Here is a 27,999-nt window from a genome sequence, read left to right as displayed (position 1 = left end):
GGGCACTTTTCTGGCTGGGAGATAACTTGGCAGGTACAATCCAAATATTTTCCCCTGGCTATGTGATTCTTATATTCATACATGCATTGTAGCAGCATGAGAAGACTTCATGGGGAAGTGGATCCCACACTGTTACAAGCACGTGTGAATGAGGTCCCTCCTGTCTGGGTGACAACTGAATAGGAAGGGTCCATATAATTTGCTCCGCACACCTGGACAGAGCTTCCAAACATTGCTGCATTGAGATGGCAAGAAGTCACAGAAATATGCTCCACACTGCTTTTGTAACAAAGAAACTTCTAGGAGGATCCAAGATATTTTTTGTCCCAGGGGACAGCCTCTGAACTCATTTTTCATGCCAAATCTAAGGTCTGGATCATATGAGTTAACAAAACAATTTATGAACATGTGCAGAGTGCCCTTCCCTCTGAGTGACTATAGTCTGTGGTCTTCCCCAGCACTTCTAGGTTTTAGGGGGAATGTTGTCCAGGTCAGAGGTATGGCTTTCAGGCAGACTGAAGCTTCAGCACCTCTTTCCTTCCTTAAGGTTTAAGCAGCAGGCGGCTTGCAATTTGCACACTTGAATTAATGCATTTTGTGGACTGCATAATCCGCACACATCAATTATTCCTTTGTGCAAATATAGTCAGCAGGATTTCCCAACATAAATTCATTCTGAATTCTGTCAGGAATTAATGTATGCAAATCAATGATGGCAGCTATTTTTACACCCTGGAAAATATACCCTTTTCTTATGAGACCTCTGTGCCCATCCAGGGCTGTCAAAATGTGAATGTATGAGGGTGAATATTGCTTTGCAAGCTCCCTTGGCAAAGGGATGTGGTAAGGTGCCTGAAACATTGATGGGCTGACTTCAGGTTTCGTGTGGTCAAGTTAAAAAAAAACACAAACCCTTGTGGTTGATCAATGTGCTTTATATTGCAAAAAAAATGCATACCCAAGAGCTCTTTACAGTTAAGGTGTAAGTTAATTGTGTTAAGTGATCCTGAGTATGTACTAGTCTTGCTTAAGAATATAGGAAGTGACTTCCTTGTAGGATTAGGGCAAAATCTAGCTAGTCCAGAATTCTCTGCAAGAATGCCACCAACCAGCTGGCACTAAGTAGCCCACCAGAAATTAGCCAAGGCCTGCTGGTACACCACAGTCACCAGTCACACGTCTAAGGTGCTGTATATGGGTGCTGTTTGCACAAAATCAGCTTTAAAAAAAAAGCATAGGTCATGGTTGGGAATAGGGACATAAAAACTGTCAAGGGAAGGTTATAACATACATTATCTCAGAAATTCTTACCACATCTCGAAAAGGTAGGTCGATATTCACCAAAATGGCAGATTGAGGGGGAAATAATGGCTTTCTGAAGTCCACTGGGTAGGTTTTTTTCATGGCTAAGATACTGATTTTCACGTATACATGCTCACAAACATTAAAATATGCAAGTGCCGTGCTGCTTAAGGTTAATCAGAGTCATGAAAAGGGGTGAGATACAGTTGTTGGACTACAACCCCCATCCTCCCTGACCATTGGCCATGTTGCCTGGGGCTGATGAGAGTTGGAGTCCAACATCATCTGCAGGGCCACAGGTTAGGTACTTCTACTGTATCTTCTAAAAGAGATTCTTGAGCTGTAGGGTTTTTTTCGCTTGCTTGTGGAATTTGGGGGTTAACCCAAGAGATTTTTGTGTTCTGAGAATGAAATTCCAAAGGACAGCCCCTCTCCTGTATGTAACTCAACATGGGTCAAAGTTTCCTGGGAAGTTCTCTGTAAAAACCTCGTTGAAATGAATGAGAATGTAGTGGTGGATTCTGCCCCAGAGGTCAGATGTGCCTATCTTTATTTATTAATTTATTACTTGAAATATTTTTAAACTCCCCTTCATCCTTATGGATACCAAATTGGTATACTATGGGCATTATTAAATTAATGGTGCCAAGATAAAATACACTAGTGCAATAAAAACAAATATGCCAATAAAACAGATTTTGAAGCATCTATCTTCCCACTCTGCTGACCTTAATGATTCATGGAAGGCAGACTCTGGATGGAGCCTGCAGTCATCCTCCTTTAATACATACATTGCTTGGTCTGGTTGCTGTTTCTTTGACATTCATTGGTAAGCTGTAACTTAGAAATAAACTGATTTATTTTCCCTTTTTACAACACTACCGTCAATCTCTAGTACCCTTTCCTTGTCTAAAAACCCCTGGCCCTTCAGAAAATGCTCTGAAGTTCTCATCCCTTGAAGAAAAGGGATCCATTCCAAATACATGCAGTAGAGATCATCTTCTTCACATGGCAAGGATGTTGCACGTGTGGAACCATTTCCCTAGAGAATCTTATTCTGCACAGAAAAGCAAAGCAGAGTCACATCTTTGATTTCCGTGTTCAGAAAACCACAATGGATTTTGCTGCATATGAACACTGAAAATTCCTTGCAGGCTAGTCGGGCTGATCTATAGATGTGAACTTTTCACAACCACTTGTGCAATTGTGGCAATGTAGCACAAATAACCAGTCTATTCCATCGTAATGAATGAATAGGTGTCTAAAGGATTTACAATTTTTAGAATTGTGGGGATTTGCAATTAAATTAAAAGAGTATGTCTGGTTGTTACAAATCCCCCATGACTTAGTTCTGTTCAGGGATGGGGAAGCTGTGGCCTTCCAGATGTTGCCGCACTCCAGCTCCTATCAGCCCCAGTTAGCATAGCCAATGGCCAGGGAGGATGGGAGTTGTAGTCCAGCAACATCTGGAGGGCTACAGCTTCCCCATCCCTGCTTTAGATTATTGCCAGATGACAGAGGTTCTTAGAAACTGTTCTTGTGAATAGGTTCTCCATATACAACTCTCTTTATGCACCTCTTTACCCTGGCCATTGACACCTGAGAGATATATTTTTAGGACCCACCCGATTCTTAGGACTGTAATTTGCTTTAAACTGTTTTTAATGTATTTTTAAATTGCTGTAACTTGCTCTGGGACCTTATAATGAAGGATGGGTAGGAAATACAATATATAATATTATAATACAACAATAACCCATCATCATCACGTTCTGGGTAAAGTTAAATATAAAAAGAAAACTTGTGAACAGGATGGCACAGAGGGGATTCTTGCACAATTTGATGTGTTCTTTTTTAAAAGAAAAGGAGCAACAGAACTTGCAGTTCTAGCTAAATCTTAGTCACTGATATTAAAGGCTCTCAGAAGATTCCTAGACTTTCAACGGGTCTATCGGACACAGCAGTAGTAACAGGAGGATGGTGAGGCTGTGACTGAATCAGATAGATAACATCGCCAGAGCAAGCATTCCTGTTGTGGAACTAGAGTGAATTACCATCACTCACAATGGAATCCTGAGTTGCTAAATAAATTGTGCTCATTGGCCTCAGCAAACAGGACTGTAGTATGCCTTTGCATGTGGGAGAGATTGTCACACTAATGTCACAGGTCCCAGTTCCACCTCATGTCAATGACATGTGATGTACAGCGCCATATACGTTTCTGCATTTTACATTAACATACCAGTTCCCTCTTAAATCCCTTCTTCTCATTTAAACAGATATTGAGTGGTTTCTCATAACATAGTTAACGCTAACCTGTTCCAAATTGTTCAAGGCACAGTTAAGAAAATGCCACCAGCTGTCTGCTTGTTAGCAAAATTACCTCAGGAAGGTTCTACTTGTAGTCATTCCACTGCCTGCCTTCTGAGGGTGGGACTCTGGAGGGATAACCAGGTGTCCAGAATTGCTCTGGAAAGCTGAGAACAGTACAGTGTTTTCTTCAATAAACATGAGTACTCTGTCCTGAATAGCTAGTATCCAGGATTTTATATAGGATGGTGTTTTTACATGGTATGTTAAGCCCTGCCACCCCATCCATGGGTAAATGCACAGAGCCTACATACATGTGTAACAGGATTCCTGATTGTGTGGAAAGAGCCTACATATGTCAAGAACTTTGTTTCTCAATTGAGTTGTCAGTATATGCCAGCCTTTGCCAATCAGGTGTTCTCCAGATGTTTTGGACTATAATTCCAATTAGCCCCCAGCCAGCTGTACCACTTTAATAGTAATGGCCAAAAGAATCTTGGGAACTGTAGTCTGCAAAGGATGCTGAGAGTAGTTAGAAGACCCCTATTCCCCTCAGAGAGCTACAATTCCCAGAGTTCCCTGGGAAGAGGTATTGATAGTTAAACCACTCTGGAAATTGTAGCTGTGTGAGGGGAACAGGGGTCTCCTAACAGCTCTCGGCACCCTTAACAGATTACAGTTCTCAGGATTCATTGGAGGATGCCATTATTGTTACAGTGGTATAATACTGCTCTAAATGTAAGATGCAGAAGTAGCCTAATTTAAACTGAAAATGTTGAAGCTTGGAGCAGGGTCAGCATATGCCATTCCCCTCACCTCCCCCTTTCACATATTCAGCATAGCATAAACTAGCCTATCTGGTGCCCTCCAAATATTGTTGGACTCCCATCAGCCCCAGCCAGCATGGCCAATGGTCAAGGATGATGGGAGTTGTAATCCACAACATCTGGAGGGCACTGCCTTGCCTATTTCTGAACTAGGGCTAATGTTCACTTGTAATACTTACAGTATGTCATGAAGAATAGTGCCCTCTTAAGAATGGCTGCATGTGCTTAGAGAGACTCATTATCCAAAGGTAGGCCAGAAAATGTACAGTGAGCCATTCTGAGGTAATTTTAATCTATGAGCAGTCAGCAATACCACCAGCCAGCACATCCTGAACAATTTGGAACAGATTAGTGTTAAAAATGTTACAGGAGATTTTCAATGTGGGCTAAAACAAGAGCAAGGATTTATGGGGAAATGTGTGTATTTTTGAGATTCTGTTTTGTCATGTTGCATTCTTTCATTCTGAGGGAGGTTTTTTTTTTTTTAAGGGAGCACCAATCTACATAATTGAAGTGTGCAGTTTGTGTAGTCCTTTCCAATGTCTATTAACATACTGAGGAAGGGCATTTATTTGAATGGGATACTGTGATTAAATAAATGTTTATTTATTTAAAATATTTGTTAGCTGCCTTTCATCAAAAGTTCACAAATGCATAAGGAGAGCATAGTAGGCAAACAGCTTAAGTACTCCTACCAGGCAGCAAATCCACTGCACCCCATCTGATGAGGCCACTTATGCAGTGCCAAAAAAAAGGAAATGCAGACCAAAACAGAGGATCAAGGAAGACATAAAACTTCATAAAATTTGCATATGCTCATTTATATGCATAGAAAGAATTACCATAGTTTAAATAGAAATACCATACATCTCACCTTTAGTGAGGAAGACTGTGACCAGGCGACCTGTGTGCCTGCTTAGTCTGCTGTCCAGGTGCTGCTATTGATGGGCAACTTCAAGGCTCCTGCTCTCCCTTTTTAGAGTTCTTCATCTTTAAATCAGACATGGACTGGACAGCCTTTAAATAGAGGACTGCCCTCTGTAAAGTACAACACCTGAACATCCTAATCCCTTCAGATTCCTACAGAGGCACCCCAAAATGCTTTTATCTTTAAGCTCACTCTCTGCCTCTGTGCTTCAAGCTGCAATCTCTTTCCAGCAGTTCCAAAAATTCATCTGTTGTCACCTCTCTCACTCTGCCCCATCCCCTCTGTCAAGGGGAGTCACCTTCTCAAGCTGGTATCGTTCTCACTTCAGAAAAATCTCCAGTTATTTCCCAGTCATTTCCTCCATTAAGGAGCCATCAATCACCCATCCCTGCACAAGGTGCTGCTGGGTTTAGGTGTGTCCTCTTAAGCCTTCCATAACAGAATCATTATAAAGAGAATACTACAATATATCAGAAATAAGGTGTGGTTAGAACCCTTCTATCTCTATTTGGAGCGATATGATGATGATTATGCTTAATGCCAAAATAGGATTCTAAGCAGTTTATGAAGTATAAAAAACAGTTACACAAACATTAAAGCAAGGTTTCATAATTAAAATACATTGCATTTGAACAGTTATGGGGATTGGACCCTGAGGAAGTTGACAAGTGAATGGGCAGCAGTGACAGTTAGAGTTGGCCCTGCCGTTAGGCAGAGTTACACGACTGCCTCAGGCAATAGATGTAGTGGGGCGGCAGCAGGTCTCTGTTGGAGGACAGACCTGTGTGTGCCATGTGGCCTGTCACGTACCCCCATAACTAGCCTGCTGCTGCCCCCAGGTGCAGAGGATGACACTTTCCCATTATCTTATTGAATTAAGATTCAATTGCTGCTCCAGTCGGCTTATTTACATAGAATGATGTTGATGCCACCTTGCCCGTCACCTCAGGCTGCAAAATGCCCTTGGCCAGCCTTGGCAACAGTAGTGGGGAGGGAACACTGAAAACATCTTGCCCAAGACCTCTCCCTCTTGAACCTGGAGTTGGTCCTGACTGGGCTAATTCTGAGGGGGAGAGAGGAATAGGAGACACAGTATATCTCTTTTTTCTTTTTCTGAAGCTGGCATGCAGCTTAGAAAGAGTGACCTCCTCTGCGAAAGAAATTATCATCTAGCAGTAGAAACAGAAATGTTGGTGGAGGAGGGAATGATTAACAGGGCAAAAACAAGTTATTTGCCTCCCCCTCATTCTTCCTGGAGATATCTGAACAGTTTCAGCTTGCTTACAAGGCAACCAAGATGCTTAAATGGTGTCTGCACCACCATCACAAAAAATATTAAACATTTTGCTTCTGAATGCAATGTGTGTCCCCCCCAATACGATGTACTTCATGAGACTCACCCATGGTTACATTTATGCATCCTTTGGGGGTGTTTCTTTCCATTTTTGGGCCAGGCCGAGTTCCCTTTTTTCTTCTGCCCTTCCATTTTTCTTTGTGTGCTTGTTTTCAACTGACACATGAACATTCTGTGTCTCAAACTGCTCTCAGCCACAGACTTAATCAATAGACTCATACATTCCCACTTCTTGTGTTATACACCTGAAGAGGGTCTAGAGAGTGGGACTGGTATCACATGGCTGCCCCTGATATCCATGCATTGAGTGCAGGCATTTGAAGAAGAGTTCCCTACACACGATGAGCTGCTCATGCACTGGGGCCCCAGATCCACCTTCGATACATGGATGTTGCAAATGAAGCTATCCCAGTCATGTCATACTGGGTCATGGCCACATTCCTTAGACATTGCATGGAGCTTCTTCTTGCATATAATTTATGAAGCGGACTACACTCTGCCTGACCTGGTTTATTTAGGGTTTTTCCCACCTTCTTTCTCTTTCTGTAGCCTCAACTGCCATCATTATTCTGTAAGCTCATTGTTTTGTTTATTTTTGAAAAGTACATGTTGTTTAATTCACAAACTCATGTATCTTTGCAAAGCTAGGGTGTTCCCCAAGTATGTATTTTAAAGGGCTCTGTTCCACTTTCAGACTGATATGCAGTCAACCACCTTAGTTATTAGAAGGAATATTGTTTTTCTTTGTCTGTTGGCCTACATTTGCAAGTTTGTTGTTGTTATGTGCCTTCGAGTCAATTACGACTTACAGCGACCCTATGAATCAGTGACTCCTAGAGCATCTGTCATGAACCACTCTGTTCAGATCTTGTAAGTTCAGGTCTGTGGCTTCCTTTATGGAATCAATCCATCTCTTGTTTGGCCTTCCTCTTTTCCTACTCCCTTCTGTTTTCCCCAGCATTATTGTTTTTTCTAGTGAATCATGTCTTCTCATTATGTGTCCAAAGTATGATAACCTCAGTTTCATAATTTTAGCTTCTAGTGACCTTTGGAAGACATAATACAAAACCTTCAGTTGTATTTCAGAGACACTAGTACTTTCTCTGCCTTCACACATGGCTGCCCTATCCATAGAAGAGCTTCAAAAATATGATGTCATTATTCAGGCAGGTTCATGTGGGAACAAATGTATGTTAAGATTCTTCCCTGGTCCATGTGTGAATCAGTCTTGTGCTGAACAACTTGTAACCAAGAATTCCATGCACATGAGTAAGCAGGCTGGTGGAGGAATGGATCACTCTGCCCTTGCTCCACCAGCCTGCTTGGTTTCCATGCTATAGGGATGGAGAAAGGAAAGCCTCTTATGCCTTCATGACCAATGTGGAAATGCAGCCAGGCTGGTGGAGGGGTATGGAGTGACCTGTCCCTTACTTGACAGCCTGCTTGGCAAAGGTCAGCTTTTTTGGCTAGCCTGGTAGCTTGCATTTCAGTGTTGGCTATGGAGGAGGAGGCTTCATAGAAGATAAAAAAAATTGTAGATACTTGAACATGTTATACAAAATTCAATCAGTATGACATTCTTTGTATGTGGTGCTCTCTGCATTTGTGAGCTATCTGTAGCTTTTACTAGTCCAAAGTGCTTTCTTAAAGAGCTCTTAGAAATAGGACTAAAAGCCTTAATTGCCATGATTAATTGCAGATTAAAAATGTGGGCTGTTAATCACAGTTGTACCCGTGGGAAAAAGAAAGAGCTAATGGCATTGTTGCTAAACAAGCAATATACATTGCTTGGCTCAGGGTTTCCCACACAATGAATGATTTGTCTGTGCCATTTAGTCAAGAGAAACTCCCACCCCATAGCTTGGAAATATCACCTGAAACTGAAATAGTGTCATATTGATTTTTAAGCAGGTAATTAACTAAATTCATATTTGCGCTATATACTTGTGTACAACTATGGACAACAAAGTAGATCTTACAGTAAATGTGTGGTTGCTATTGAAAATTGTGTTTGCTGTATTATGTATATGTGGTGAATGTGTGAATAATATGTGTGTGGTATATGTGTGTATGTGTAGCCCTATAGCCAGCCTTCCTTGTCAGGTGGGGCAGTCATATTTCTAGGTGGGGCAACCACAAATCTAGGGGCAGAGATGCATAGTGCCAGCCAATCCCACCCCTGGTGGAGAGGGCGGAGGGCCAAGCAGGGCCGGTTCTAAAGGGTGGCCAGGTGGGGCACTGGCCTGATGGCCCCTGGAGCTACAGGGGGCCCCTCAGCCACCCCTCCGCTCCCCTTCTGTGATCCGTGGGAGCCCTCACCCCCACCCCCCGCTTACCTGTCTGCTGTCTTTTACCATTGCCCTTAACGAAGATGGCGGCTGCGGTTTCCCTAAGGTACTGAAGCCCCTGCTGCCATCTTAGTTGATGGCAGAGATGCGTGTGCATAGCACGCACGTGTGCCATCAACAAAGATGGTGGCGGAGGCGCCATCCCTTTAGGGAAACCGTGGCTGCCATCTTTGTTAAGGGCAATGGTAAAAGACAGCAGACAGGTAGGTGGGGGGCATGGGGCCCCCGCATGCATGCATGCGCAGGTGTGCATGCACGCACACACATGCCGGGGCCCAGGGCAAGCTGATGCCCAAGTGCCCCGGCATTCCTGGAGCCAGCCCTGGGGCCAAGCTAGGGGAAGGGAAAGGCAATGACCTTCCCCTGCTCTCTGCTTCCATCTAGAGAGTGTGTTAACTTACATGAATTAAGTTTAATCTGTTGAGTTGTCTCACCCTTTTTTGAGAGATCCCCAGGAATATCTGACTCAAAAGGTTGACTTTGCCTATAGCTACAGTCCTCTTTCACCTGTGGTTTGTCTGTATGTTCTGATTCTTCATGAACTGAAGTACTTTGGTAATGGCAGTAAGCTCCTGAGCTTGACTTTGATGCTGCATTAGCTATCTCAGTTTTAGATTCCACTCAAAAAACAAACCTGTCCATACCAAAAGTTTAGGAAACGGCAGAGAGAAAATCAAAGGAAAACTTTTTAACTGGGTGCTGCATAAAGGACTAACTAAACTATTGGAAACTAATTGTGGAAAGCAGTTGGAATTTTTTTCTTGGTTGCTGGGTTGGTTTTTCTGTCCAGAAACCCTGAAAAGGCCTCATGCTGAGCTGTAATTATTGGGAAAATCAGAAATTAGGCCTGAGTTACAGCCTAGGTAGCCAGCCAGCCAGCCAGCCAGCCAGCTAGCTAGCTGACTGTAGTGTACACAGCAATATTTCTATTCCTCTAGGGATGTTTTCATCCTTTGCCATCAAGTAATTGAGAAAAAGAAGAAAAGATAGCCACTATGATTGTGAGTATAGACAGAATATAGACAGTGCTTTAAAAGGGTAAAGCGTAATTTAAGGTAGGCATTTTTTTTAGATCACTTTAAGTTATCTCTTTATTTCACCCTTTAGCAATAAGCTCCCAATCTTGCTCTACTCATCATAATAATTGCAGAATAAATAAATAAATAAATAAGAAGAGGAGACTGCTTTGGAGAGGAACAACAAAGTGGAGGAAACTCTGTGGGAAAGGGTGACAGTTAGGAGAAGAGCTAGAAGACACCCTTCACCAGTGGAACTATGAACTGCTTTCAACTACTCGAAGATGAGACTGGAGGACAGCCTGTGGTGGAAGAATTACAGGAGACCCCATGCAACAACGAGCAAGAGGCTGAAGCTCAATCAAGCAGGAGCAAGAAAACCACACCCCACAACAAGAAGAGAATTAGTAGTGGGAGACTCCCTGCTGCGTGGGATCGAAACACAAGTATGCAAAGAATATCCGTGGACTCGCCAGGTATGCTGTCTACCAGGAGGATGAATTAGAGATGTGATGGAAGGGTTGCCATCACTTATCAAGCCCACCGACAGGTATCCCTTTCTCCTCATCCATGTGAGAATAAATGATACTGCCAAACGGAGGTATGAAGAAATCACATCAGACTTTGAAGCTCTGGGAAGGAAACTCAAGGCCTTTGGGGCCCAGATAGTTTTTTCATCCATCCTTCCAGTCCTTAGAAGAGGAGTAGAAAGGGAAAGAAAAATACTCCGTGTGAATGAATGGCTGTGAAGGTGGTGCTGATGTGAGAGATTTGGATTCTGGGACCACAGGCTATGCTTCCTGGAAAATGGACTGCTGGCAAGTGATGGGTTGCATCTCACAAGGACTGGGAAGAATGTGTTTGGCCGCAGCATGGAGAAGTTCATCAGGAGGGCTTTAAACTGAATTCTAAGGGAAAGGGAGACGTAAACTTGGTGGTAATGACTGATGAAGTCTTGTGCACAGTAACAGGAACAGAGAGATCAGATCTAACAGGGCCCAGTAACAGCCCTCAGAAAAATGTAGTAAGGAAGCCAAGCCATAAATCACATGGTCTTCGATGTCTGTATACTATTACGCAGAGCATAGGAAACAAGCAGGACGAACTTGAACTCTTAATACAGGAGGGTAATTACGACTTGATAGGTATAACTGAAACTTGGTGGGATGACTTCCATGACTGGAATACAGCAATTGAAGGATATAACTTGTTCAAAAAGAACAGAAGGAATAAAAAGGGAAGTGGAGTCGTGCTATATGTTAAAAATATATATCCCTGCACAGAAATACAGGAAGATGAGCTTGGTAGCTCCACCGAGAGTATCTGGATTAAAATTAATGGGGCAAGTAATAAAAGGAATGTGGTGCTTGGAGTCTACTACCGACCACCCAATCAAGGAGAAGATGTGAATATAACTTTTGAAAAGCAAATTATCAATGTTTTGAGGAGGCATGATGTAGTAGTAATGGGGCACTTCAATTATCTCGATATCTGTTGGGAGACAAATTCTGCCAAACATGGTCCCTCTAAGAAATTTCTGGCATGTGTTGGAGATAACTTTCTCCTTCAGGAAGTGGAGGAAGCAACCAGAGGATCAGCTATCCTGGACTTGATTCTAACCAACAGAGATGATTTGGTGGATGAAGTGGCAGTTACGGGAACTTTGGGGGAAAGTGACCACACCATACTTGAATTCTTGATTTTAACAGAAGCAAAAGCTGAGAGTAGCCATACATGCACCCTGGACTTCAGGAAAGCTGATTTTAATAAACTCAGAACAATTGTAAGTACGCTTCCATGGCTAGCGACCCTAATGAGAAAAGGAGTCGAAGATAGGTGGGAGTTTTTAAAAAAGGAAATTCCAAAAGCACAATGGCAAGCAATTCCGATAAGGAAAAAAGGAGGAAAACAGCAGAAGAAGCCAATGTGGCTTCACAAAAAGCTTAGAGATCACCTGAAAACAAAAAAAGGACACATACAGGAAGTAAAAAAAGGCCAGGCCACAAAGGAATACAGGCAGGTATCACGGAATTGCAGGGATGGTGTCAGGAAGGGTAAAGCTGAGAATGGGCTGAGGTTAGCAAGAGATTCTAAAAGCAACAAAAAAGCTTTCTTCAGGTACGTCCATAGCAAAAGCAAGAGAAAAGAAATGGTGGCACAGCTACTCAGTGAAGATGGCAAAATGATAACAGATGACAAAGACAAGGCAGAAATGCTCAATTCCTACTTTGGCTCAGTCTTCTCCCAAAAAAGGGTCTATGATCCTCCTGGGAAACATGAAGTAGAAGGGGCAGGATTGGAGCTTGAGACTGATAGACAAACGGTCAAGGAATACTTAATCACTTTGAATGAGTTCAAATCAGCAGGGCCCGATAAACTGCATCCTAGAATATTGAAGGAACTGGCTGAAGAACTCTTAGAACCGCTGTCTATTATCTTTGCAAAATTATGGAGGACTGGTAAAGTGCCGGATGACTGGAGGAGAGCTAATGTTGTCCGTATCTTCAAAAAGGCAAAAAGGAGGAACCGGGGAACAACAGACCAGTCAACCTAACATAAATCCCTGGAAAAACTCTAGAGCAGATTATAAAGCAGTCAATCTGTAAGCACCTTGAAAACAATGCAGTGATTACTAGGAGCCAACATGGATTTATGAAGAACAAATCCTGCCAAACTAATCTTACCTCATTTTTTGATCAGGTAACCTCCCTTGTAGACTATGGGAATGCTGTGGACATAAAATATCTCGACTTCAGCAAAGCTTTTGACAAAGTGCCCCATGATATTCTGAATAGCAAGCTAGCTAAATGTGGTCTGGGTGGAACAACTATCAGGTGAATACACAGTTGGCTCCAGAATCGTACTCAAAGTGTGCTCATCAATGGTTCCTTCTCAAACTGGGCGGAAGTAACGAGTGGGGTACCACAGGACTCGGTCCTGGGCCCAGTGCTCTTCAACATTTTTATTAATGACTTGGATGAGGAAGTACAGAGCATGCTTATCAAATTTGCAGATGATACAAATTGGGGGGCATAGCTAATACCGTGGAAGACAGAAAGAAAATTCAAAGGGACCTTAATAGGCTGGAGCATTGGGCTGTAAACAACAGAATGAAATTCAACAGGGATAAATGCCAAGTTCTACACTTAGGAAAAAGAAACCAAATGCACAGTTATAAGATGGGGGATACTTGGCTCAGCAATATAACATGTGAGAAGGATCTTGGAATTGTCGTTGATCACAAGCTGAATATGAGCCAACAGTGCAATCTGGCTGAAAAAAAGGCAAATGCTATATTAGGCTGCATTAACAGACGTATAGTTTCCAAATCGCGTGAAGTATTAGTTCCCCTCTATTCAGCACTGGTTAGGCCTCATCTTGAGTACTGCATCCAGTTCTGGTCTCCGCACTTCAAGAAGGATGCAGACAAACTAGAACAGGTTCAGAGGAGGGCAACAAGGATGATCAGGGGACTGGAAACAAAGCCCTATGAGGAGAGACTGAAAGAACTGGCATGTTTAGCCTGGAGAAGAGAAGAGTGAGGTGAGATATGATAGCACTCTTCAAGTACATGAAAGGTTGTCACACAGAGGAGGGCCGGAATCTCTTCTCAATCGTCCTAGAGTGCAGGACACAAAATAATGGGCTCAAGTTTCAGGAAGCCAGATTTCGACTGAACATCAGGAAAAACTTTCTGTTAGAGCCATACGACAATGGAACCAATTACCTAGAGAGGTAGTGGGCTCTCCGACACTGGAGGCATTCATGAGGCAGCTGGACAGCTGTCAGGAATACTTGTATTTGGATTCATGCATTGAGCAGGGGTTGGACTTGATGGCCTTATAGGCCCCTTCCAACTCTATGATTCTATAAACTCTTACTTTTTAATGCAGGCAAACAAACATGCTTCTTTATCGCTGGTTGGGTAGAGAACACAACTGAAACTGAATCTGAAAAGCAGAGCAAAGCGGCGGAGTCTAACTCTAGCCCATAATACAAAGTTGTAATATCTAGCTCTTCAAGGGTCATGTTACTATACAGGCTGTTTTTTTAAGGATCACTTAAGTAATTATAAAATGATTGTGATCATGAAAAATCCATCCTTATTCAGGGAAAATCTTGAATGAGCAGACTTTTGGGGGCTCTTCCAGTTGAGACTTTGTGCACTCGCCCTGCCTTATTCACTGAATTTTTCAGAAGGTCCTATGCTTAAACTGCTTCTTAAAACAAGCTATCATTCTTTATATTGAGGTTGTCATCCTCTGTCATGTCACAATTTTTAAAAAAAGACAATTTCCCTCCCCAACATCCTAGGGGTGCTGGTGAAGCACAGCTCTGGAGGGGGATGTCTCCCAGCTACAGGGCTGATTTGGAGCTTTTGCAAAACTGCTTCCCAAAGAAATTAGACATCTTCTTCGTTTGCCATAAGGAAATTGATTAGAAAATGCACTGGAAAGCATGGGATGACAAGTGCCTGATGTCATTGTTTATTATTGTTTATTATTTATTAGATTTATATCCTGCCCTTCCTCCCAGGTTGCCTGAAAGAGATCTAGGGTCCTGTGGCAGCATGCACATATGCAGCTGTTGGTGTTCCCATTTTGGGGTCCCTCTTTTTAGTTAAAAAAACACCTTTAAGTGTTTCTCAGGCAGGCAGAACCCATTCCCTTCTCTTTGGCTGGTTGTGTTTTACTGCAGTAGTGGTTGGCACTAGTCCAGCATTTCCCAACTAGTGGGCCACCAGATGTTGTTGGACCACAATTCCCATCTTTCCTGACCATTGGCAATGCTGGCTGAGGCTGATGGGAGTTGTGGTCCAACAACACCTGGTGGCCCACTAGTTGGGAAAGGCTGCACTAGTCCAACTGCTTTGCCATTAAAGGGAAATATGTGTACCCACAGTGAGAGATGCACGGAAAGGCACATTTTCCTCCTCTCGTCCTCTCTCCTATGTGGGACAGCTATGCTTGCATTACATAGTGTGAATGCTCTTAGACTTTGGTGGATCTGCTGTCATATTGTGTTTGAATTGACGTTGGACTGTTATTGCAATGCTATATTATACAGCCACAAGAGTGGCTGTATACTATAGTCAGCATGGATTTTTTGCATTCCTCAATGTTAAACTGAAAATACCCCCATGCCACTCTGATCCTTCCCATAAGCTCATTTCAAAACAAAACCTTACAAAACTTAGAGTCCTGCACTCAGAAACGCTTGCTTAACAACCCTCTAAATTTTCATGGTGATACACAAAACAGTCAAAGAGAATCGAGAGTTCAAAGTGTAAAAAGAGAGAGGAAAAAACAGACCCTTTTTGGACTTTTTGTGCAAGAGTTCTCATAATCTGTTGAAATTAATTAAAAATCAGCCATGTTCACAGAGTACCTGAAATCCTATTACTGACCTTGCCCCATACTTCAACCTTCACCTTCTGCAGTTTAAAAGTTAAAAAAAAAAAGCCTGGCTGAAGTTTTAATTAATTTAAGAAAGTTTGGCTTGAACTCATTGATAATTGCGGGCATGCTCAGTAAGAACCAACTGTCAGTGTTCTAAAAGCCAGACTCACAGCTGTTGGGCTTGCCTAATCAGGGGGCCACACCCACACCAGACTTTGATTTCACTTCAGACAGTCATGGCTTCCCCCAAAGAATCCTGGGAAGTGTAGTTTGTGAAGGGTGCTGAGAGGAGACTCCTATTCCCCTGACAGAGCTCCAGTGGCCAGAGTGGTTTAACAGCCAGCTGCTCTGATTGAATCTCTGTGAGTGGAACAGGGCCTCTCCTAGCAACTCTCAGCACTCTTCACTACACTTCCCAGGATTCTTTGGGAGAAGCCATAACTGCCTAAAATGAAATAACAGTCTGGTGTGGATATGGCCAGGGACAGCCCAGGCTATGGGCGGTATAAAAATTTAATTAAATAAATAAATAAATTTGGGTGGGAGGCTACATGTCCATGCTGTAGAATAAAAAGGTGGGGGAAACCCTGAAAAAGAATGATACTGTTCACAATGTTGGCTTCCCCTCTGCCCAGTGCCCACCCACCCAATCTCCTCCCCTCCCCTTCCTGCCCTCCTCGTCCCCCCACCCCTCCCCCAGTTCAATTTCACCTATTCTAAGCATGATTGCACAGGAGTAAATCCCACTGAAGTCAAAAAGCATGCAAATGATCAAACCTCCCATCCCCTCCTCTTCCTCCTTCCCCTCCCCCCTCCCCCTTCCCCCCATGGTCAGTTTTGCCTCTCAGCCTCAGAGGAAGGCAAAGGTAAACCACCTCTGAATACTGATTGCCATGAAAACCATATTCATAGGGTCGCCATAAGTTGGAATCGACTTGAAGGCAGTCCATTTCATTTTCAAGCATGATTGCACGGGAGTAAATCCCACTGAACTCAATAAGTATGCAAATGATCAAATCTCCCCTCCCCTCCCCCCTCCTTTTGCCCAATCCCTCCCCCTTGCTTCACCTTTCCCTTCCAATCCCCTCCTTCCCCCTCCTACTCCTTCTGCTCCCCTCTCCTCCTTCTTCCTTCCCTCTACTCTCCCCTCTCCCTCCTCCTCCCCCATAGTCAGTTTTACCTATCCTAGCCATGATTCCACAGGAATAAATCCCAATGAACTCAATAAGCATGCAAATTATCAGAACTGCCTTTCCCCTCCTTCCCCTCTCCTCCCCCTTCCTCTTCCCTTCTTCCCCTCCTCTCCTCTTCCTTCTTTCTTCTCCCCTGCCCACTCCAGGCTTCCCTCCCCATGGTCAGTTTTACCTATCCTAAGCATGATTGCACAGGAGTAAATACCACTGAACTCAATAAACATGCAAATGATCAAACCTACCCTCCTCTTCCCCTCCCTGCCTGCTCCCCTCCCCCTCCTCCCCTCTGCATCCCCTGTGGTCAGTTTCACCTATCCTAAGCATGATTGCAGGGCAGTATATCCCACTGAACTCAATAAGCATACAAATGATCAATCCATTCTCAGCAAACTTGCACAGGATCCCATTTTTTACCTCCCGGACTAAAAAGCAGGGAAATTCACTAACAGGCAAAAAACCTTGCGGTTTAAGAATGTACCTGTAGCCAACAGATATTTCTATCAAACTTTAAAAAGCGGGGAAATTGGGCTGCTATAGTAAATGCACCAGGGGAGCAGGAGACCTGACCTCCTCTCTGAGATATTGTATTGCCCTACAAATTTGTCAAAATGCAAACACAATTTGGGTTGGTCTTTCACAGTCCAATCCACTTCCTGTGTAGCTTGGAAGAATTTGGTAACATGTGCCTCTGAACATATGGTGAGTGGTGGCAACACCTGCCATCTCCAAAGATGGAGAATTACTTTTTTGTGAAAGACCAACCCAAATATATTGTATATTCTTAAACCGCAAGGTTTTTTGCATGTTAGTGAATTGATATACACTTTTTTCTGTTGTGTTGTGAGCTGCTTTAGGCACATTTGTGTGGAAAGTGGCATACAAATGTAGTAGTAGTAGTAGTATCTTTGTAACTGGCCAATGGTCTGCATGTGCAAAGAAAAGGTCATTGGATCATCAAGCTACAATGCAGATTTCTGTGACATCATTAAGTTCCAATGCAGTTTTGTTTGACCTTTTTGCACTATGTACAACATACAGCAATTGCTCAGTTGGAGCACTTACCTAGTTGCACTAAAAATAAAAGCTCACCCAAGACAAGACATGGACTGGGATCATCAAGAGACAAGAGAGAGTGAGCTTTGTTTAGAGCTTCCAAAGATAATTAAGTTAGTTGATCAAGTAAGAACTGCCAAGACTCTGATTTGCTTTGAAAGGATGCTTTCTGCTCTAGAAATCTTTCTTCGAAATCTGTGAGAGATAGGATTAATGGGTTGTGGTTATGCCATGGTGAGGGGCAGGCAGTCTGCCTTTATTGTTCCTTCACATGTTCAGTAGAGAGGGTTGGAAATGCTGGTTGTGTGTGTGCGTGCGTACGCACACTTGGCTGAATGTCTGGTATGTGAGAGTATATGTAAAAGTGTGTGACTGTATGATGCATATATGAGGGGGCGGGAGGGAGAAAGAGCATTGTGTGCCTGGTGTCTGGTGCTTGTGTGTTTGTGCCAATATGTTTGTCTGTATGCACGTGCGTGCGTTGCATGTGACATAGAGGTACATGCATTTTTATTTTTATTTGGGGGGTGTCTCTCTCTGCCCACTTTTGCCCCACCCACCACTGGAATGCAGCCCCCAGAAGGTTGGGCAAGTTCCAATCTGTTCCCCACTCATTTTAAGGCAACAACAATAAGACACCAACTTGCTAAATTATGTTTGTGTGCACATGTTGTGTTTTCTTAGAACTCTCAGACCCAAAGTATCCATGTCCTGGAATGCAAAAAAATCATAAATAAGAGAATATAAATTCAAATTTTGACAAGAAAATTCAAGTTAGGGACATTTGCTTTTAGGTGTTTCCCGTCTCTACCTATTGTACATTTGAATTAGCATCACAGGCTTTTCTATAAATGGCCAGTTTGTAAGCCATATTAAATGAAGTACCACAATCTTCTTTAAACCTCTCCCAGACTATTTTTCTAAGTATGCCAAGCTCTTTTAATCTCTGATCACAAGAGCAGAAGGTACTTACTGCAAAGGACAGGCCATTAAAAAAAAAAGCATTCAAGGGAAAGTCATTGTAAATGAGAACTAATTAAGCAATGGGTCAGTGAAGAGATTTCATGCCCACAAAGAGGACCTGAACTTTTTTTGTTTCCAAATTGCTTTAATGAGTTAATAACTTTTTAAATTTCCCATACTGTTCATATAGTATGTGGGTGACACTCCAAAGAAATTAGCTGACCATTAATCATATGTTCACATTTGTTCTTGCCGGATTAACTTGCCTGATTATCCCTTAATAGCTCCAATCAGGTGAAAAAGTGCTGGGGATGTAAGTAATGTTTAATAACAGAGATAATTTAACCCATTATTGCCTTTTCTTCTTCAGTGGATTTACCTACTCTGAAAATGAGACATAGGGTTTCATTTGAGCTGGGGCTCCATCCCAGTCCTGGAGTGTGTGAAATACTAATAAAGAAAAGAGGGACTCCGAGCACAGATAGGCTGTATTCCGATATCATGATATATGATAGTTTATTGTGATGAGAATGTGCAGTCTGAATGCAGCCACAGAGTCTTGTCCTCAACACTTAAATAATCATAATCCACTCCATATACATCAGAGATTACAAGAGAGAATTTCCTGGTCAAAGGCCATGATTTCCAAAGTGTCTTGAGTTGCAACACCTTTCCTTTTAGAAATCAGGTCCTCTCTCTCTCTCTCTCTCTCTCTCAATCTAAGAGTCATTATTTGCCCAAGAAAGTGTGGCAGTTATCTCGTAACAAGAGTGTCCAAGCAAGCTGCAGCTCCATCCATCTTCTTTCTCCAGCGCTGTCAGGGCACTTCCTGAGATAGCTATCAGATCCTGTTGCAGACACTAAAATGTCTGGACCAGCAGAGCACCTTTTCATCATCATATATGTATATGTGTGTGAGTTACTTAAGCTGAAGGAGGGCGTTTTTCATGGTATTTGGCTTTCAAATGCCATAGTATCCTCAAGTGGAGCTAATGCCTTCCTTTTTTATACAACGTGCTACAAACAGGACCAAAAGGTGGAAAAAACACTCTGCTCAACTTTCTGCAGACCTGGCAATCTTACTTACGGGCAGCAGCAGACAGCATGGTGGGACTGTGCTACTCACCTGACCTACACCTGGCTGAGTCGGTGTAGCATACCAGGATGAAGAGGGATGTGGCAGTGATGAGGTTGGCATGGTGCCAACAGGAGCACTGGATTGGCTTCAGTGGCACATTTACACTATGCTAACCTCGCTGCACCCCTCTCTGTCCTGGTATGCTGCAGCAACTCAGCCAGACGGAGGTCAGGTGAGTAGCAAGCCCTACTACACCATCCACTGCTGCTTACTGAAGACTGCTACTATCACCTTGCACTGCTTGCGAATCTCACTGTAGTACTGAACAGAGAAATGGCACTATATAAGTGATCAGTTGGTGACAAGGAAGAATGGATGGAGGAATCTTTGATTTTGAATATTCTCTGTATATTCTATGGATATTCAAATATTTGCCAGATGTAACAGCATCTGCCATCTGCATCAGCCATCTATGACAGTCTTCCTTGCTAGGTGGGGCTGCTATCTCTAGGTACGACTTGAAAACGTATAACCAACACAACTTTCTGCAAACTTAACCCAAACCCAAATGCCTATGTATATTCTAGTGTCTATGAATTTTTAGAATCAGAAATGTATTAGAATAGTTATTTTTCAGTTCAGACAGTTTTACCCATTTCTAAGGAACACTGTCCTTAAATAAATAGGATCTTCCTTATATCAAGCAAGAGAACTGGTCCAGCTAGTTCAGAGTATTGTCAACACAATTGACTGGTAGCAGCTCTCCAGGGTTTCAGACAGGGGTCTTCTTTCTCAACCCTACTTGCAAATGGGCTGTAGCTCAGCAGTAAAGCATCTGCCTTGTATATGCAGAAGGTCCCAGGTTCAATCCCCAGCAACTTCAGGTAGGGCTGGGAATGTCTCCTGCCAGAAACCCTGGAGAGCAGCTGCCTGCCACTCAGCTAGGTGGACCATGGGTCTGACTTGGTATAAGGCAGCTTCCTATGTTCCTAAATGCTAGGGATTGAACCTCAGCCCCTTTTCAGATACAACATGTGCTCTACCACTGACCTGTGCCCTTGTTGGTCAAGCTACTCCTAATTACTTGCCTGCCACTTCTCAGAGTCAACATAGCAAAAGGTGAAGGCGGTGGATTATGTAACCTTGTGAGGATTTATCAGCTAAGTGTACATTTAGCTTCACATCCTGGTTTTTGCTGAGCAGTGGAGGCATCCATCATAGGCTGCCATGAGAGATGATTCTTGTTGGAAGAGAGTACTGTGAACTGATGTTGCAGCCTCATAGTGTGGACAAGCAACGTACCATGGTCAACTATGATGCCTGCTGATGAACACTTGGTGGAAAATTTGGGCAGTCTCAATGGGACATTTGTAAATGATGTATGAATTCCAGAGCAGACATACATCACTCTAAAACTTGATGATAAACTGAGATTTGGATACAATCTTCTAACTGCAAGAGTGTTACATCTGGGGGAAAACAACAACTTGATCATAGTCATGAATTTATATAGTATTTTTTCTATTTATTCTTTTTCTTTTGTAAGCTGCTGTGGGTACTTATTGTAGAAGAGCAGGATATAAATGCAAATATCAATAACAATGTCATCCAGCCCATGACCTGAGATCTGCTGGAGAGGCCCTGTTGATAGTTCCAGCCTTAAGTAAAATCCAGGGGTCAATCGCTCATCAGAGGGTCTTCTCAACAGTAGTACCCCAGTTTTGGAACATAGTCCCCTTCTGGAGGTTAGGCTGGCACCAACGTTGTATATCTTTATCACCAGCTGAAGGCTTGCCTTTTTGTACAGGCTTTTAAAGGCTGCAATATTGGCCTGTGTAGTGAGAAGCCAACAAACAATTGGTATGTAATGTTTTATTATTGTGTTTAATGTACGAATTTGTTTTGGAGTCTTTTTGATGAAGGTTGGGGATATAAGTTTTAAAAATAAATACATACATTTAGACCTTGAGTCGGGGGGGTAGTTTTGAGTTAGCAGAGGGTGAGCCAAGTCGGGGGAGTTTTGAACAACATGGGCTCCTCCAGACTTTTTTTTTTTGCAGGTATATTCTGCAACATGTATTGATGCAATAATAGTGCATTCATAGTGGATTTTTACTGGAACACCCACATATAATTCCGCTTTATTAGTTGTTGTGCAATGCTTCCTCAATGTTATTGTATTGTAGCTGCCTGCAGAGGCACTCTTTCATTATAATGCAACAAAACTGGGACAAAAACAAACAAACCCCAGAACATTTTTGGTATAAAAAGTTACAGGATTTCAGCAGATGTTACAGGACATGCACCGATTAGAAACAAAGCCATATGTACGCCTCTAAACTTTTGCAGGCACAGAATCTCATTATTTGAAATGGAAACTGTCATATCACAAATTAAGCTGTTTTTAAAAAATAAATAGGGTGCACTCATTGCTCCTGGCCCTGACCGCAGCACTATCTGCACTGATGTCCTATGATATTTCATCTCAGTACCTAATAGGTTGATTTTTGACAACACTTAATAGATTACATGTAATGATACTTTCAGTATTTGGCAGTATCTGACTTCAAATCTTATGCCTGCCAAAGCAATCAAGACATGCCAATAAATCTAAAGCACTCTTATTTTTAGGTAATATTTCACCTTCTAAATGCTAATTCTTTTTTTTATTTGAAATGTTCCATTCAATATTTGAATTACAAGAGTTCATTTCCAGCAAATTTTGTTAATATTTGTTCCAGCTGTGCTGTCCTAAGTGTATATTGGTGGAATGAAAAACCACATTAATGCAGCCATTCCTAAGCTTCACTCAGAATGAGCTGTCACAGAGTCACAGTATCACAGAATTATAGAGTTGGAAGGAGCCTTGGAAGTCATCCAGTCCAAATGAATGCAGGAATCTTGCTACTCCGGCAACCTTGACACAAAGCCATCGAACCTCTACTTAAATAGTCATATAACAGATTATTTATATACCACATTTTTTTAAAATACATTGGACTGGGTCCAGATTAAGGTAATTGCACTTTAGTGGAACCAATGGGGCAAGCTAGCCACAAATTACGCCCACTGATTCCAAAAGGAACTAAGTGCAACTAACTTACAGTGCAGTCCTATACATGTCTGCCAAAGCGAGCTCCACTAACTTCTATGGGACTTACTCGCAGGTCATTTGATATAGGATTGCAGTCTTAGGCTGCAATCCAATACACACTTACCTGGGAGTATGTTCCATTGAACCCAGTGAAGATTACTTCTGAGTAGACATGGACTGGATTGCAGCCTTTGGGTTGGATTCAACTATGTCCTACTTGGAGTAGACCCACTGAAATTAATGAGCCTAAGTTAGTCATGTTTATTAACTTCCGTGGCTCTACTCTGAGCAAGGCTAGCACTGAATTCCATCCTCTGAACCCAATCTATTGTACTTAAAGCAGTTCACATAAAACAGACAATTACAATAATAGCTCAGTAGCCATTGTACAAAATAAAAGTTGTAATACCACTACATCATAACGCTGACAGTTCAACCATTAATAATTCATTTAAAGTGCATCAAACGTTTGAGCATAAAATGGACTAACGGGTCAATTAACAATATTCAGTACCCCACAGTAAAATACCTCCAGCGAAGGAGAGTCCATTGCCTCTGGAAGACCTTGACCCTCAACTGAGAGGAGGGAGGGAGACAAGAGGAGGGGGGTGTAGTCCATTTCCTCCGCTGCAGCCTGACAGTAGCAGCCTCTCCTTCTCAAACAGGTTATTCTCTTCGGGATCAACTTAGCTGCAGCTTCCATCAAGGATGAACAGTGCGAGAAACTTTCTCCAGCTACTAATGTCACCGGTAAGTGGGTCCCTATGCCTTGACTTTTATCTCTGGTGGACTGCCACACTGTCCTGCTCCATGGACAGTCACCTGCTGGGGGAAATACAAGTGGTAATCAAAGCCTGGAGGCCATTGGCTTGGGTTTTGAGACTAAGGGCTGTGCCCACTGACCTGGATTCATTGAATGTTGGATTTAGATTGCCAGGTGTTAACCTGGAGGTTGCATCCCACAGGGATAGGGAGTGGGTGCTTTAAGCCAGGAGGCTGCATGTGGCCCTCCAGGCCTCTATCTGGCCCTTGGAACTCTCCCCAGGCCACGATTCCTCCCCAAAACCAATTGTACTCTGCTTGAGTATTTTTTGCCTGGCTGGGATGCGTCTTTGAACTCTGATAATCCCTCTTGCTTTTCTGGATGGAGGATAGGGAGGGTGAGGGTGTATGTGGATACTAACCTACTGTACAAAGGTAACATTCATTACATTCATTGCTCTGCCCACTTTTGCTTCTGCCCACCCCAGACATGTGGCCCCCAGAAAGTTGCCTAGAAGGGAATGTGGCACTTGGACTGAAAAAGGTCTCCCCCCCTCTGGTCTAACCTGAAGGAAATGGTGGAAGAGGCTGATGTTGAAACATGGAGCAACAGCCATTGGTAGATCAGGCACTTTGCCATCTGAATGACATGGCTTCCTAGCCCTGAAGATAGCTCAGCAATTGGACTGGAGTGGATTAAGAATGCTGCAGGACGCAGTGGGGATTCTGAAGGACTTAATAAGACCCCCACCCCAACTAGTGTTTGACAACACTGGGCTAGGCCAATACTAGTTAAACCCTCTTCCTCCAGGTCCAGAAGTGCAGGGTTTAAATGGCATCTATTAATTTCTACTAATTAACTTGCAAGTTAATTTCCTGCCTAATTAATGAGCACTCTTTGCCATAGTTACTCCTTTGTGTGAATTACATTTGCTAAGCCATTAAATCATACCAAGAAATTCTGCAAGCATGCTAAACATGAAGGGTTTCTGATTCAGGTCATTTGTAAGCGGAATGGAGTGTTATGGAAACTAAGAGGGCCTTAACCTGTGGCCCAATTGCTCTTCCCCAGTGCCTTAAACATCCTGTGCCAAATTATCCTGCCAGGGCTCCTTCAATAAGCACCTGGCATCGACCACTACAATTGGAATCCTGTTTTCCTTAGGGAAACTTGCAGCTCTGGCTCAGCTCCTTCCTCTTCCCTTCTGGGGAGCTCATTAACAGGTAGAATAAATGTAAAGCTTCCTTAGGGGGCCATGTATGCTAAGAACAGAAGATGAGTCCGGCTGGATCAGGCCAACGGCCCATCTAATCCAGCATCCTGTTTTCACAGTGGGCAACCAGATGCCTGTCCCGCAAGTAGGATCTACTGTACAGAAGACTGCTTTGAAGGGCTGTCAGAGAACAGTCCTCTATTAAAAGATGTCCTCTATTTGACTGCTGTCCAGTCCAAATGCAGTTTACAAATAAGGAGCCAGAAGGGAAAGCAGGGACCTTGAAGTTGCCCATCAATGATAAACAGTACCTACTCAGCTGACTGAGCAAATACACAAGTCACCTGGTGTCTTCACCACTGTGGTGAGGTGTATTTCTATTTAAATTATAATAATTATTTCTAAATTTGTGTCTATACATATAAATTACCACATGCAAATTATATGCAAATCAGAGTCCTCTCTCTCTGTCTCTGTCGGTAATGCAAATCCTATTTTTATGGGGTGGGGGCACTATAAGCTGCCTGCTTCACTGGAGTCCTGAAGTCCAGAGGGGCAAAGGGAGCCAGGTAGGAAGAGAAGTGAAGTGGGTGGATCAAATGCTCTTCACCTAAAGGTAGTATGAAAGTGTTCAGTTTGCAAACCCCTTACTAAACAATAAGGGGGCCCACTGAATGTGTCTTGCCCAAGGGGCCACAGATCTTTGGAGCCAGCAGGGCAGCCATGGATCATTTTCAGTCCATTGGTCCATCTAGCTCAGTATTGTCTATACTGACTGGCAGTGATTTCCCAGGGTTTCAAGCAGGAACTTTCCCCAGCCTTTCCTGTCTACCTGGGAGACACCAGTGATTGAAGCTGGAACTTGCTACATGCAAAGCAGATGTTCTGCCACCAAGCTACAATCCTCCCCAGTATTTTGAGGCCCTCTATGGGTGCCTTGTCACCTTGGCTCCGTTTCTAATTTTTCCAATCTTAAATTTGGTTCTCCACATTTCTGCAGCAATTTGCAGGTTTTTTAAAAAAAATCTCCATAAAATTCTTCAGCGTTTTAGTATGAATTTCTCCTAATAAACCAATTTTTGTAGAGAGATTTGACTAATCTACACATTTTTGCAGGCAATTTCTCCTAATATAATGCATCATAGATTCATTTTTATGCACATTTCCCCCTAATATATGCATTCTTGTAAACATTGTTTAGTTGGAGAATTGTATCACAAAATTCAGATAAGTGTGAATTTCAAAGGCTGGCTTTGTTCGGTTCTCATATTGTTTTGGAAAACGCACGTTTGATAAATTTGCGAACTGATTGAATTTCCCCCCATACCTACTTGGCAGCAAGTTCCAACATATATATACATAAATACATATACCCAGAGCTTGGAAGTAATTCATTACAAGTAATTCATTACTTTTTTGAGGAACAAGTGGGTAATTCCTTTACATTTTGATTGTAATAGAACCAGGAGTAATTTTATTACTTGTGGGGAGTAATTATAATGTTTCCAGCATTACTTTGGGGCATTACTTGGGGGGGGGGGAAGCAGGGGAAGTCTTCTGCTCCTCTGATTTGTGGATGAAAACCATGTGCCTCAAACTGGGCTTCTGTGCAGTGTTGCTCTTCCCTCATGCTCTGTGGGTGGGTAGGAGGTGACAAGGGAGGAGGTGGAGAGCGAGACAGGGTGGAGTGAAGAAAACAATTGTTTAACAATATGGATGGTGGTAATAATAATAATAAATAATAAATTTTATTTGTTAGTCGCCTATCTGTCCGACTATACGGACACTCTAGGCGACTTGCAACAACAATTAAAATACAATATACAATAAATAAAATACAAATTACAATATACAGTGGTAGTGAAGAATGGAGTGGAGCAGTGGCATACCAAGAGCGGGGGGGGGCGAGCCGCCCCGGGTGCAAACAATAAGGAGGTGCTGCTGCAGCTAGAGAAAGAGGAGGAGGAGGAGAAGGCAGCCGCTCGATGGGGATGCTCTTGCCGCCACCTGTCCCGCTCCTGCTGCTGCCAGCATGGTCAGCCTTGGCCGGGTGGTGCCAGCGCTCGGGCGCCTGCTGGAGGTCCGGGGGCGCTATACTGCAGGAGCAGCGACCTGGGAAGCAGCATGCGCACTGCAGTGGGCTGTGGGTGAAAAGGCGGCTATCTGCGGGTTGCAAGAAGCGGCGCTCCCTCCAGCAGGCAAGCTGAGGGGGTGTAGTTTGCCTGCAAATGGAGCCCGGCAGGGCGAGGAGGCCCCTGGTGGTGGGCATCAAGCGAGCCCAGCGTCGGATGGTGGCGTGAGGGGTGCGCCGGAGCTGCTGGCAGGAGGGGATCATCTAAAGCCCTGCTCAGCCAGGAAGATCCCTGGGTGACCTCAGGCTTGTTGATCAGCCAGCAAAGGGGTTAGAAAGCTGCCTTCTATGGTCCATCTAGCTCAAGCCTCTCTGCACTGACTGGCAGCAGCTCTCCAGTGTGCCAGGCAGGGGAGATTCCCAGCCCTGCCTGGAGATGCCACCAGGAACAGGGGGTGGCTTGTGCATGCAAAGCTGGAGCTGTACCGCTTAGGGGAGAATGTTGTGTGCCACCTGGGGCTCCTCGGAGGAAAGGCGGGGGGGGATTCATGTAGTAACAAATCCACAATTAAAAATTCCTGTCGGGGCTTCTGGCTTTTCAAGCACCTTACTGTGTCACTGCAGTCCAGAGCCCTGAGAAGGAGCTGCTTTGCTTCTAGGTGTGCAGACACAGGTATTACCGTTCTTGCCCCAGAGATCCACTGAGCACGTGTAAACCTGCAAAGCTGAGCTTTGTCACAGAGAGAGTAAGAAGAAGCCAAAGAACATCAGAAGTGCCCAGCTGCTGGACCAGGCCAAAGTTGTGACTTGTAGCCATGGGCAGCCTTTATCCTCTGTGAACTTGTCCAGTCCCCGTTTAAAGCCACCCAAGTTGGTGGCCGTCACTGCCTCACGTCACGTACTTGTTCTGCTCTTGTAAGAAATCAGTCCTGTAAAGTGGCAGCACCTACGCTTTGGAACTCCTTGCCTATTGACATTAGGCAATAGGCATTTTGCTCACTTGGCACACAAAGTGGCCTCCACTACCCTCTCTGGCTACTGTACTGCATTTAACTTTTTTGCATCTTGGGAAAATGTTTGCTTGGGT

At 43.4% G+C, this 27,999-nt stretch overlaps 1 protein-coding gene across 2 annotated transcripts in view; it reads left to right on the top strand.

Moving 5' to 3' along the window:
• Positions 1–27,999, top strand: part of CRHR1 (corticotropin releasing hormone receptor 1) — an 81,516-nt gene that overhangs the window by 5,092 nt on the left and 48,425 nt on the right. Inside the window, exon 2 of one of the 2 annotated variants that reach the window (XM_061588907.1) lies at positions 23,531–23,615. In XM_061588907.1, the coding sequence (XP_061444891.1) occupies positions 23,531–23,615 (85 nt within the window). Of the gene's footprint in view, positions 1–23,512; positions 23,616–27,999 lie in introns of both variants that reach the window. The other variant, XM_061588906.1, reaches the window with a different exon arrangement.

Source organism: Rhineura floridana, chromosome 11 (assembly GCF_030035675.1).
Source record: "Rhineura floridana isolate rRhiFlo1 chromosome 11, rRhiFlo1.hap2, whole genome shotgun sequence".
Lineage (NCBI taxonomy): Eukaryota > Metazoa > Chordata > Lepidosauria > Squamata > Rhineuridae > Rhineura > Rhineura floridana.
This window is presented reverse-complemented; position numbering and strand designations above follow the sequence as displayed.